The sequence below is a fragment of the Oncorhynchus clarkii genome, chromosome 20 (assembly GCF_045791955.1).
Source record: "Oncorhynchus clarkii lewisi isolate Uvic-CL-2024 chromosome 20, UVic_Ocla_1.0, whole genome shotgun sequence".
NCBI classification, from domain to species: domain Eukaryota; kingdom Metazoa; phylum Chordata; class Actinopteri; order Salmoniformes; family Salmonidae; genus Oncorhynchus; species Oncorhynchus clarkii.
Window position 1 is genome coordinate 69668489 of NC_092166.1, and position 13896 is coordinate 69682384.

General features: G+C 39.9%; 1 protein-coding gene across 1 annotated transcript in view; it reads left to right on the top strand.

The window, feature by feature from the left end:
• The window catches only part of LOC139375676 (regulator of G protein signaling 17), a 36185-nt gene extending 22789 nt beyond the window's left edge, over window positions 1-13396 (top strand). The window contains exons 4-6 of the mRNA XM_071117482.1: window positions 7122-7193; window positions 9665-9896; window positions 10146-13396. Of these exons, the coding sequence (XP_070973583.1) occupies window positions 7122-7193; window positions 9665-9896; window positions 10146-10334 (493 nt within the window). The 3' untranslated portion in view covers window positions 10335-13396. The remainder of the gene's footprint in view (window positions 1-7121; window positions 7194-9664; window positions 9897-10145) is intronic.
• The last annotated feature ends 500 nt before the right edge of the window (window positions 13397-13896 follow it).

A 13896-nucleotide genomic window follows, 5' to 3' on the forward strand; every position in this document is an offset into this window, starting at 1 on the left:
GTTGTTTTTTATACCAATGTTAGAAATTTCTTCCACTTTGACATTAGAGTATTTTGTGTAAATTGTTGACATTTTTTAAAATCCATTTTAATCCCACTTTGTAACAACAGAATTTGGTAAAAGTCTAGGGCTGTGAACTCTTTCTAAAGGCACTGTACATAGTATCGGTCTCTAAAACTACCATGTAAGTCAATAGTTTTAGCACCACTTAATATGAAATGCACCTAACTTTGAACCTACTGTAAGTTTCAGACCAAGGCTGAACAAAGCAAGCTTCAGGACGCCACCATAGCCAAGTCTGTCTTGGACAGTGAACCCACAATATAGGCTTACAAAACAATGGCTTGAAATAATGAAAACATTGAAGAAAGCATAATTCTAAGACCCGTTTCTAAAATGTGGCCTCCACAACCCTTCCCAATTATATGGTGACCTTATCTTCTCTATAAACAGCCAGCCTATTTCCATCTTCACATCACATGCAAAATAGCTGTGAAGAACATGTTTTATATTTAGTCATCTCAGGAGGTGTAGAGCCTGTGGCTAGCCAGCTCAATTATGTCAGGACAAAGGATACTTTGATGAAGATACTAAGAGGAAGCTAATATTCACCACTGTGCGACTCCCAGTATATGACATATAATATATGTAGGAAGAGATAAATAAAGGGGGAGCGGGATTCCTGTGGTAAACTCGGTCACAGGTAGATGCTTCCTGCTTTCAGAAAAACATAGGTCCACAAAGTACACAGGCGGTAGTTTGTAAACAAAGATACTACATATAGCCTACTTTTATTAGGTTTGATTGGATACGGTAGCCCCATGGCTAAAGAACACTCCCTCAAGTGCTTTTATAACCCAAAGACAAATAGAGCTTTGAGATAAAGAAGAGGAACTTATCATCTCAAGCTCTTCGAGAGATGCTGCTGTGTCAAGAGGCTGTGCCCCTAGGCAGAAGCACATTAAAGCAGCACTTACTAGCACAACACTAGGAATCTGCTGTCAGAGATGCACAAGTAAATCCAATCTGGTTGTGGCGGTGCTCTGTGTCTGTAGCTAGGTTTTCCTTCCAATTTGTGACAGATTTCCTTATGTGACTCGTTTTTAAATCAAAATGCATTTTTTTGGGCAGAAATGCCTTCTGGAACGTGTGAACTTTCATGTGCCTTAATAACAAACTTGTATGCCATCTGTAAATACAATTGTTAAATTACGAGCCTAGTTGGTTTAGCCACAGAAAAAGCCTGCAACCTTCCTGCTAGCAATGATTGGCTGAGATAATGATTGCACTGTACATGCCGAGAGATGAGTTCGGATTGGTCTGCCATGTAGCACACTTCTGTCTATTTGAGCTGGTCAGTATATGTAGGTAATCCTGTTTTAACGCTGCTTAAAAATATATATATTGCGTAGTAGAACTGCATAAGTGCTGATCTCCTCTTTCTGGAGGACTGAGATTTGAAATCAGTGGAATTAGAGTATGATAGCTAATGAGATGGAGATAACCCTGGTCTCTGGATTACATCTTCAAACTAAGGGCAACCATGGCATCTGTGTGACAGAGAGGGAGAAGCGTCCATCCATGTATACAGGTAAAATAGTCTAGCTAGCTACATTTTCAGATATGACACATTTCTAATTTAGTCAAAGTCATTTTAATTTCATGGCTGGCTCGCTAGCTAACGTTACATTTATGCTCTGTGTAGTAATATTTTTCGTATCTCAGAGCCATTTGCTTAGCTAGCTATAGCCTAATGTTAGCTAGCTAACATGGCATCTGGTTGGTTAGCTACCTGCAAATTCATGCAGGGTAGTAACGTCATGAGTTGGGATTATGGTTCATTGTTTAGCTAGCTAGCTACATGTCTTAACAAAAGACTCCACTATGCAATTAAGCTTTTCAATAGAATGTTAATGATGTCACTGCGACAACTGTTGATAGACGTAGCTGGTAAATTTGATCTGGCTATCTACTCTGATTTCAGAGCACTTTCTTCTGAGTTTGCCAGAGCGCAGAATAACTGACGAATTTACAAACGCTCAACACCCGTCAGTAAACGTTGGCAAAAAAACGTAAATTGTTGCCAGCATCACAGTTGCAGTCGCCAACGCTCTGGATAACAGACTGACCAGCTCTTCTAGGGCGTGTAAAATTGTGGGTGAGCTGTTCTCTCATTTGTGTTTGTATTTAGCTAGCAAGCTAGCCAACGTTAGCCAGTTAGCTTGGGTGCTTGACTGCTGCTGTTAGGACAGAATGTTCAGATCAACCTTAACCTCTTGAAGCTAGGGGGCACTATTTTTATGTTTGGAAAAACATAACGTTCCCAAAGTAAACGGCCTATTTCTCAGGACCAGATGCTAGAATATGCATATAATTTACAGATTAGGATAGAAAACACTCTAACGTTTCCAAAACTGTCAAAATATTGTCTGTGAGTATAACAGAACTGATATTGCAGGCGAAACCCTGAGAAAAATCAAACCGGGAAGTGGAAAACTCCATGTTCCATAGCCTCCCATTGCTCCATTTAAAGGGATATCAACCAGATTCCTTTTCCTATCGCTTCCTCAAGGTGTCAACAGTCTTCAGACATAGTTTCAGGCTTTTATTTTGAAGAATGAGCGTGAACGACCACATTGCGTAAGTGGATAGGTGGGGGCTCTGAGTGAATTGTGCGCAAAAGAGAAAGGTGGCCTTTGTTCCTCCCGGTCCTAGTGAAAAGCCAACTGTCCCGGTTGATATATTATCGAATAGATATTTGAAAAATGATTATAAAAAAACGTCTGACATGTTTCTGTGGACATTATGGATATAATTTGGGATTTTTGTCTGCGTTGTCGTGACCGCTCTTTCCGGTGGATTCCTTTGCATAACGCACCAAACTAACAGAGGTATTTGGATATAAAAAATATCTTTATGGAACAAAAGGAACATTTGTTGTCTAACTGGGAGTCTCGTGAGTGAAAACGTCCGAAGATCATCAAAGGTAAACGATTAATTTGATTGCTTTTCTGATTTTCGTGACCAAGTTACCTGATGCTAAGTGTACTTATTGTTTTGTCGAGCGATCGATAAACTTACACAAACGCTTGTATTGCTTTCGCTGTAAAGCATAATTTCAAAATCTGAGATGACAGGTGGATTAACAAAAGGCTACGCTGTGTTTTGCAATATTGCACTTGTGATTTCATGAATATGAATATTTTCTAGTAATATTATTTGACTGTGGCGCTATGCTATTCTGCGTTGCTGATGACAGTTATCCCGGATCCAGTATGGGTGGTTCAGAGAGGTTAAAGAGATGGGTGGGGCTAAAGCTTATGAGGGTGTGAACGATGCTGAATGGGTGTAGACAAAGAAGAGCTCTGCAGTAGGTGTAACAATACATTCAAAGGCCATTTTCTCAAAAGTGAGGTTCCAAGTTTATCAACTTTCAAGGCAGAATTACTTTCCCATTGTTCCTCAACTGTAGTGTATGATATACCATTTTCTAGCTCTGAGTCTTTACTTTTATCCAAAAATTACCATTTTAAATTTTGCTACATAAGATCGAGCCGGTCGGTCATATATTCTAAAGTCTGCATAGAGAAAATATATGAATTTTCCTACTAGAGGTGTTTTTAGCTCCACTTTTTAGCAGATAAAATGCTGTGCGTGATAACGTAGTGCACATAAAAGCACATTTGTTTTAGTTTTCAAGTACTGAATAATAAAACAGAAGTTTGTGTTTCCATTGCAATTTCAACTCTATGGATGGTTTTGTCACAAAAACTGTTGCCATAAATAGCATACTTGCCCAATTTGGTTTTGCCTCATGCTCTATTGACAACAGTTCGCTGATGAATTGGACAGGGTAGATTATATGATGAGATATGGATCAAATGTTTTTATTGGCAGCCATGCACCGATCAAGCACCGATCATCATGTGACCACCATCATCCAAATGAAAGTTACAAGCTTGGCACACCTGTATTTGGGGAGTTCCTCCCATCCTTCTCTTCAGATCCTCTCAAGCTCTGTCAGGTTGGATGGGGAGCGTCGCTGCACAGCTATTTTCAGGTCTCTCCAGAGATGTTCAAGTCCGGCCTCTGGCTCAAGGACATTTGAAGACTTCTCCCGAAGCCACTCCTGAGTTGTCTTGGCTGTGTGCTTAGGATGGTTGTCCTGAAGTTGAACCTTCGCCCCAGTCTGAGGTCCTGAGTGCTCTAGAGCAGGTTTTCATCAAGGATCTCTCTGTACTTTGCGCCGATCATCTTTCCCTTGATACTGACTAGTCTCCCAGTCCCTGCTGCTGAAAAACCCCAGTCCCTGCTGCCACTACATGCTTCACTGTTGGGATGGTGCCAGGTTTCCTACAGGCATGATGCTTGGCTTTCAGGCCAAAGAGTTCCATATTGGTTTCTTCAGACCAGAGATTCTTGTTTCTCATGGTTTGAGAGTCCTTTAGGTGCCTTTTTGGGGAAACTCCAAGTGGGCTGTCATGTACATTTTACTGAGGAGTGGCTTCCATCTGGCCACACTACCATAAAGGCCTGATTGTTGGAGTGCTGCAGAGATGGTTGTATTTCTGGAAGGTTCTCCCATGTCTACAGAGGAACTGTGGAGCTCTGTCAGATTGACCATCGGGTTCTTAGTCAACTCCCTGACCAAGGCACTTCTCCACCGATTGCTCAGTTTGCCCGTTTGGCCAGCTCTAGGAAGGGTCTTGGAAGAGTCTTCCATTTAAGAATGATGGAGGCCACTGTGTTCTTGGGGACCTTCAAAGCTGCAGACATTTTTTGGTTTTCTTCCCCAGATCTGTGCCATGACACAATCCTGTCTATGAGCTCTATGGACAATTCCTTCAACCTCATGGCTTGGTTTTTTTCTCTAACATGCACTGTCAACTGTGGGACCTTTATATAGACAAAGGGAAGGGGTTTGAATACTTTCCGAATGAATTGTACATAAGCTAAATCCTAGTTGGTATGAAACCGAGTGCTGTGATGGCTAAATGAGGCTAAACACTGAATGTTTAGATTTTTAGGCTACGTTAGTATTGACTGTCTGATGATTGACAACCATTATCGATGGTGATGACGTTGTGATGTGACAAATGGTGGTTTAGCCTATTTGAACTTAACTGGCGCTGCGCAGTAAAGAACACACAAATGACAGAGTGATTTGCCTATTCCTTTTTGCTTTAGCCTATTTCAATATATATACAGAACGCAAGAGAGGAATGTAGGCTAGACAGTGTGGAGAATTCCACCAAAGCAGTCCAGTCAGAAAATATTGTTTCTCTCTCTCGCTCTCTCTCTCTCTCTCTCTCTGATGCATGGGCCTTATAGCCTAAACCTATTCATTTTGTCTATATAACGGACACTCCATAGTTCACTCAAATTACAAAATAACATATTGGTTTCATTACCCTGTAAGCAGTCTATGGACACTGGTAGAGCTGGGCGATATGAACAAAAAGTAATATTGTAATAAATGTAACTTTTTTTTTTTTGCTCGATAAAACAAATAACGCTACATATTTTGTTTTTCGAACAGTTACTTTATATTAGCTGCAGGGTTCTAGACACATTTTCCCAGTGCCAAGTAAGACAATTAAAATGGTAGCCTATGATTCAAAAAGTAAGCTGTTTCATCTAACATATGCATTATTGATATTTTGATAGGATCCAGGATCCAGAATGATCAGATTTATATTTTGATCCTCAGAGAATTTTCTGACATCTTTGTGCATATTGGCCTAAAGGCTATATTATTGTTATTAGGAAGTGGGAACTCAAAACACTTAGCTAGATTGCTAACAACTATTGTTGCTATAAAGCCATGTGGGCTAATTGATTAATCAATCAGTAAATCTAGGCTAATGTCCTAAAATAAAATCCCGTGCTAGGCCTAGACTACTTGATGTAGACCTATTCACTGCAAATGGCGCGCTCCGGCTCAACTCCTCAGGTGCATCAAAACCATACTACACAGATTACTCTGGTTGTGAATTGGTGCCATGAACTCAATATTAAGAGGTAAGAAATATATTATATACTCACAAAAAGCTGTGACTCTCCTCTCTAACTAGAACAACAGTAGTTGCTTTGAAAACTGTAATTTTCCCCAGTAGCATTTTGAGCAATGGTCATATGCTTGTGCTTCTCAGAATGCATCTCTCCCTCCTTTGTGTGCACAGTGAGCAGAGGGAGTAAGAGTCAGCAGCTGACAGCGAAACAGGGACAGGCAGATACTTTCGTAGCAGGAATAAACATAATGCATATATTACTGTTGACCAAAGAATTGTTTTAGAGAAATCTACAGGAACGTTATGTAACAAAATCACCTAAAATTACTGACGAGCAATTGTCGGTGTCTAGTGTTTGGTTTATCGTCAGCCCTAGGACAAGGTATGACAGCAACCCATGCTTTGGTTTAGATTCCGTGGCACTGTTTCCACACGCTAACATTTTAGCATTAGCGGCACAAATCCCATTCAAGTCATGGGTCCAATTATTAGCATTTTTTGCACATCACGTTCAAATCATCTATATTGGACTTTGTTGAGCTTCACAATCAATTTGAGATACTTTCGGATGATTTTGGACATGATTGTATATGTAGGTGTTTAGTGTGAAAGTAATGATCATATGACACAGGCTGAACCAATAGGCCTAAACTAGGCTACATCCAAGCGCAATTCAGTCAAATCTGCATAGCAGTATTTACACAGTGGCATATAAACGTGCCTTTTCTCCAATACATCCCTACTTGAAATTTCACACAGAATTAACACATTCCGTTTGCATGGCAGTTGAAATAATAATAATGTTAATGTGTTACAATTCAATTTGTGTTACAATATAATTTGTTATTGTGTATCCAACATGTGTTTAACATGTACATTTCCGGTATAGCGATTTTGTAAGTACTGTAAATAGCAGGGAGTCTCACTCCACTCACGTCTAGTTTTCACTGGTTTCCAGAAGAATACATACCTGTTCTCAGGCAGTAGTTCAACAAAGATACTACATGAACATCCAACCTTGAGACTGCCATATGAATAAGAATGTTTGAATATGGAATATGTTTGAAAACAATAGTAATGTTTGATCTCCCTCCGCTTCTCCTTTTCCAGGAATGAGGACCGCATGGAGCGTTCCGAACGGGCATGCACTAAAATGGATAGTATTGAAGCCACGGAGGAGCAGTAAGTTGCCAGCTATGCCTTTTTCCATAGGTTGTCTCTGAGAAAATACCAAACTGTTTTGATATGATGTCACATTTTGGTAATTTAGCAGATGCTCTTATCCAGAGCAACTTACAGTAGATAAGACGACCACATATGACAGTCAGAGTAAAACGTTCCTCAACAAAGCAGCTATTAGCGAAATCAGTCTTAGTAAGAAAAGACAAGTGCAAGTGTTAGTGCAATAAACATATTTTCATGTTGTCAGATAAACCGATGGCCTTTGGTCACGTCTGTTCATCCCTGTCTTTTGAAGGCATTATACAGTACATAGACATTATACATTTGGACTGTCAACCTCAAGAAAGGATGCCAGAAAATGTCATTATTGCATGCAAGAAATTTGCCAGAATGCATGCCAGAAATTAATTGCATGCCAGAAATCGAATTGTTTTGCCTGTTTCGTTTTACTGCTTTGGCCCATTCATTTTCTCTCTTTACATTGCTGCTGTGTCAATATCTATTCCTTTGTGTCGCTCACTCATTTTCTGTATTAGCCAATTAGAGCATGAGTTTTATTTTCTCTCCACCTCTCTCACAATGTCAGTTATTTGACTGAAACATATCTTAGCTGAGGACACACAAGGACATCATTTTCATCCACCCCAAAGGAGCAGGTCCATTATAGGGTATAGGGCTCAGCTCTACGGTATATTGTGTGCTTATTATTTGCGTGATATGTAATATTGTCAGATTTCAGCATTCAGCTGCATTTACACGATGTAGCCTGTCTGGCTGCCCAAACAATTGTGAGCCCAATACTGTTCTCACATGGCTGTGGCCATGACACAGGGTTCAACCTGAGGCTCTACCTTGGAACTCCCATTCTTCATGTTGTTGTTGTAATAAGTGAGATGGATTTTTCTCCTTATCACCCAGTCCTAATTGTAATAATGGTAACATGTTTTGTCGATTGAGACATGAAAATAGCAGGAAGTCCCGCACACTGAATGCCCCTAATTACCACCTTTTTAATGACAACATTTCAATCGGTCCCTGTAGCCATGACTCTTAGGCCTCAGACACACCAATAGCGTTTGCTGGCCGAGATTACTTAGCACCTGTGAACGTAATTTGCGAACCGAGTGACCACCGATTTTACATGTAGAATCGAGTGAAAAATATTGTCAGTCAGACGTTTGCAGTGGGTGGTTCCTAAACACAGCGTGCTGAACGATCGGCAGATGAACGCTAGATCTACATTCGGTGCGATGTGTGCAAGCCTTTAGGTCAAAAAGGCTCTTAGGGAGATGCTCTGGTTCAAAGTGTTGAAGTCATTGAATGTGGTGATTAGGATCATACCAAAGTGTTCCACTAGTACATGCACAAGTCAGCCAAATGGAATGGTTGGTTGGTTACAGTGGCTAACCAAGGTATGGATTGCAATCTCTTCATGTCTTCTTAGACTGCTTCGAAGTAAGCGGTCTACATTATAAGGTGGGTCAACTATCGCTTTAAAAATAAGGCTTGAATAAAATAGTTTTCCATAAGGGCCACACACCTGATCTATGTTTCCCAAGTTCTAGCTGTTTGAAAATGTTCAAGCTATAACATGTACTTTCTCCAAATCACTCTACCTGGCTATAAATCTTCAGGTGGTTGAGGCTGACTACTTGCAGAAATGTGTCATCATATAACAGTATATAGGCAAGATCTTTGTCGTTGAGTCCCCCTACCATATCTGCCTATAGCAGCTTGTGCACAATATTGAAATTACATTATTCTAAAATGACAAAACAGGATATTTGAGGTATGGGGTATTTCAATATAGCCTATTCTAATTTTTATGACTTATAATCAACACTGTCCTTGACATAGTATCTATATGAATGCCTACAAAAATGCATAGCCTCATTTAATTTATTTTCAAAAACACAAGTAGGTAAATCAGATTTCAAATAAGTAATTACACTGTCAAAATTGTGAAGAAGTTCAATAATAAAATAAGTCTGGGGAATAATAGTAGTGTTCTGACAAGCACATTCATTACCTGCGTACCCTTTTCCCTTCTTGTGCCATCTTCAACCAAATGTGTGCCTGTCAAGTTACCAGGTTGTTACCACCTAGTAATTATTAGGCTAGTTAGCGCCCCAGCGCCTATCAAATGTGTCCTGCGATTAAAAGAAAACAAATTTAAAAAACATATCTCCAGTAATATGGATCATAAATGGAACCGTGAGGCTTGGGGCTTAGGGAACGCTGGCATACAGTGTGCAGGCCTTTTGTTCTTTTCATGTTTATCATGAGCCCAGGACCTACGTTTTTCAAGGATGTGTGTATGACATATGACCGCTACTATTTCTATTGCTAATTGAAACAGCCTGTGGAAACCATGTTATTGCATCTCTAGAGAAAAAATAATGAATCTGTTTGTCTTGTGTATTGTGAGAGTCCAGACTGCTAACACTGGGTTCCTGGTATCCTGTGTTTAGGCAACCCACTCTAGACGAGGTAGTTGCCTGGGCCCGTAGCTTCGAGCTGGTGATGCGCTCCTCAGAAGGCAGGGAGATTTTCCGAGAATTTCTGCGCTCTGAGTACAGCGAAGAGAACCTGTTGTTCTGGCTGGCCTGTGAGGAGCTGAAGAAGGAGACGGACCCGACTGCGATCGATGAGAAAGCCAGGATCATCTACGAGGACTACGTCTCCATTCTATCGCCGAAAGAGGTAGGAGGCATCACGTTGGAAACAGGAGTTTGACACCTAGTATCACTCGGCTGATATTTACTTTGCTTTCAGGACTATTCCATTTGTTCCATTGTGGGAAATTAAAGCACGTACAGCTGAAGTATTTGACAATGTTTGGAATACATGTATTTGACCCAGGTCTGATTCCAAGACATATTGAAACCCCAATCTCAAAGTGGTTGTGTGTGATGGCAATGTCACTGTTCTCTCCCGCTCCTCTGCCTCCAGGTGAGCCTGGATTCACGGGTGAGGGAAGGCATCAACCTGAGCCTGACAGAGCCCAGCAACTTGATGTACGAGGAGGCCCAGCTGCAGATCTACACCCTGATGCACAGAGACTCCTACCCCCGTTTCCTCAACTCCTCCGTTTACAGGGACCTTCTGGACAGCAAGAGAAGCTCCTGCCTAGACACCTAAAGTAATCCCCAACCTCCCAAAATACAAGAAGACAATAAGGTGCCAGAACTGGGTTTGATATTTTCCTTTTTTGAAAAAGAAACAAGAAAATAATGAATAGTTTAAGCAATTTCAAGTGTCTGCTCGCAGGCAGCCCTGAGGTTTAGTTCCTGGTTTAACTGCAGATAAGAGCTCCTCGGGCTACTGTGACAAAGAGAAACAAAAGGAAGGACAGACCCATTGTTTCTGTACTGTACTTTTGAGAGTTCTCCTCCTTTCGCTCCCTCTTTCTCTATCTTGCTCTGTATTTTTCTCTCTCAAATTCTGTCCCATGCCTCAGCCATTTTTACAGTCCAAAAACAATGTCTTTTTTTACGATGGCTGTAGAGCTTGACCGTGGTGAGCAGGAAAATCAGACTTTGCATGTAACAAGGTAATGGAATTCGCTCTACAGTAGCTTGGTATTTTAGCAGTGGACTGCAAAGGTTCTTGAATATGAGATGTATTTTCTTCTGTTCTTGGGATATACCCTGTCAAGCTCTTGATGTGAAGGGAATATTGATATTTGCCAATTAGCTTGCAGTCGTTGATTTTGAGAAGGTTGAAAGTTTTACAGCGGTGTTAATATCCAAGCACTTGCCTTCTTTACAACTCTAAAACTGGGAGAAGGGCTAGAATTGTGGTCGGGCAGCTAAATGTCTTATGAACATTACTTTCCACGGGAAATCACAATGCCTTTATGTGAAAAGGGCAGCACAAGAGCTGCTTGTTATGGCAACAACACAGTTTAGTAAACACAGAGTCCTTTCTATCCTTCCCACACCATCTCACCCTGAGAGAAGCACAGGTTATGTCAAAGGTTGGAATCATTGTTGGAGAAAAAAAATAAATCAAAACATTCAATTCAGTCGTTTCATACAATAAATCATGAACACTTTTCAGCTCTCAAGAATGAAAGAGAACCATTTACTTATTAGTTTTTCTACTGCCTATAATATAAATAGTAGTAATCACGATGCCTTGGTTTGGAAGGTCAATTATAACACAGTGGTATGTCTAGTGCATCACCATGAGGTCTAAGAGTGGTATGCAATGCTGACACATGGAATTATGAAGTAGGCCTATATGGCTTCTTGTTTTAAAGCTGTAGCTAGTCCTAGACTGAAGGGGGTCAGTACCAGCTAAGTAACAGCCCAGTCGGGGGCAGAAGAGGTGGAATCAGACTAATTTATATATAGGTTGTTTGGAGGTTTGCAGTCCTGTTCACCAGATGTGCGTCTGTCTTTAAGACTGGTTATTGAGGCTCCAATAAGGTGCTTGGATCTCCGGTGAGCCCCATGCCTTTAAGTCTCTCTGCTTTACAGAGGTGGGCAGGGGAGGTGAATAGATATTTTTGAGGTGGGTCGTTGTTTTTTTTCCCTAAAATTGCCAGCACGCATTATTGTGTGTACCTGCCGTCCAGATACATACTTATCAAAACATTTTAAAGAGTTAAAGTCCCATGAACATATAGGCCTAAAATATATGTTAAATGATTTTTTGTTGTTGTTGCAAGTGTGACATTTAAACATGGAGAAATGATTGCAGGCCTTTGTCACCTGTTGATGTGTAAAGGTCAGTGCATGAGTAAAGTATATTGTGAGAGGGAGAGTTGTGTGTATTGTCACCACTGGTGGGTAATGATATTCAAGTGTCATTGAAGCAGTGCCACTCTTCTGTTTGAACATACTACCTGAAGTTCATGTGCCAAGGCCAGTCATTATTTAATTCAATTAAGGGTTTTAATAAAGCCCATATACTGTAGGTTATTGAAGTGCAATTGGATCAGATGTAGGCTTTCTGTTTGTATTCATTCACAAAAATGAACATATAGCATAGCCTAATGATATCAGCCATTTTGAACATCCAACAATATTCTAACGTTCCCTACATTTCGTTCACATTCAGCCACCTTTCTAGCTAGTTTGTTGCAATAGTGTTTGCATACTCTTTAATGAAGAGTGATACAGTGAAAGTGATACAGTATGCATGCACCACAGTGGTTAGGTAGAGGATACCTTTTTATGTAGCTCTATTAATGACAAAATAAATGACTTGCTCATTTTAGATATTATTTCAGCTGTAACTTCTGAATGTTTGACCAACCAGACAGTGAAATTATGCTTCAATCAAACCAAGTTTACATTCACGCGGTGAGCAATCATCCTGGAAACGCAAGAGAAGCCAATTGCAAAAAAAATGTAGGTAGGAAAATGGTTCTGAATGATTCACAATTAGCATTTTACACTGGGTGAAGAGTAGTATTGCAGGTTTGTACGACGTTGTTCTCTGGTGTCTCGGAGTAATTGATTATTTTCACTCCATGGAAAGAAATGGTTGTTCATTTTACTGACATTTCAACAAGGATTTAGCTATTAATGACATGAGGTGGTATCATAGGCATAGTGTCATGCTCAAATGTTGACTTTCAATTCAGAATGAATGGCTTTGAAAGGTGGCAGAGGTTTTGTTGGCAGAATAAGATTTTTATCTAAAGTGTCAGAATTGATGTGATTAAGAGAAGCATTGGCCTTATCTACTGTGTTTCTCCTTTAACTTTCATTAGGGATTTCACTACCTCTCATATTGGTTAATTTATTTCACATCTAGTTGTCAATGTACACTTTGTTTTTAGATCTACTTGAAGCCTAACACTGTAAACAAAATGTGCACAGAAAATATATGTATTAAGCGTTAAAGGACGATTAGCCTAGTTAACTTTTTTGTTTGTTTAATTGTGTTCAACTGGAAAAAGATTTTTAGATATATAAATAATTCAGGAAATTCACTGTTTAAAGGGCTAATCTCATTTTGCCTATGCAAAGATGTTACTGTTGAAATATGGGAAAGGATAGGTTAAGTTTGATGGAACATGGTTTACATTGCCCTTTGCTGATATTCATATCTTATTCAGCAAAAATGTACCCTTAGTTTTGTTTCTATATAAATATATAACAAGTAATATTCAGAGAAAATAGTATATGCCTTCGTGTTGAAAAAAACCCAACACTTGATAAATACAAATAAATATGTGTGTTGTCTGACCTGTGGCTGTGTTATGACATCTTGGTGAGATGACAGTTCACTGCAAAATACACCTGTTGACTGATCGACTAGTCCGAGACTCCTTCATCCATAGAGGCTTTATTATCCATTCAGTGTTTTCTTTCAGGCCAATGAGCATCTCTTTATCCAAGGAGCTATTCAATGTCATTATTGCTGTACGTAACCCATATTGTCATTTGCAATCCTACCATTTCGAATTTCAAAACATTTCTACTGTACAATCAAGGGACAGTCTTGTTTATTGTTGTTTCCAAGGGTGCTTCGTAGTCACATTTACAAAGGTTGAAGGGCTATTTTAGTCACTTAAACAAAGATGTTAAATCCACAAGAACAGAAACATCTACCTCTTGGTTGCTTTCCCAATCCTCCAAACCTGTAGGCTACTTTGGTACTTGGCCTTTTTTGTCAGACCACCGGAATGTAATAAGACTGAAATAGCTGTACAAGAGCCGTGATGTCGTGGTAAAATTCTGTAGAT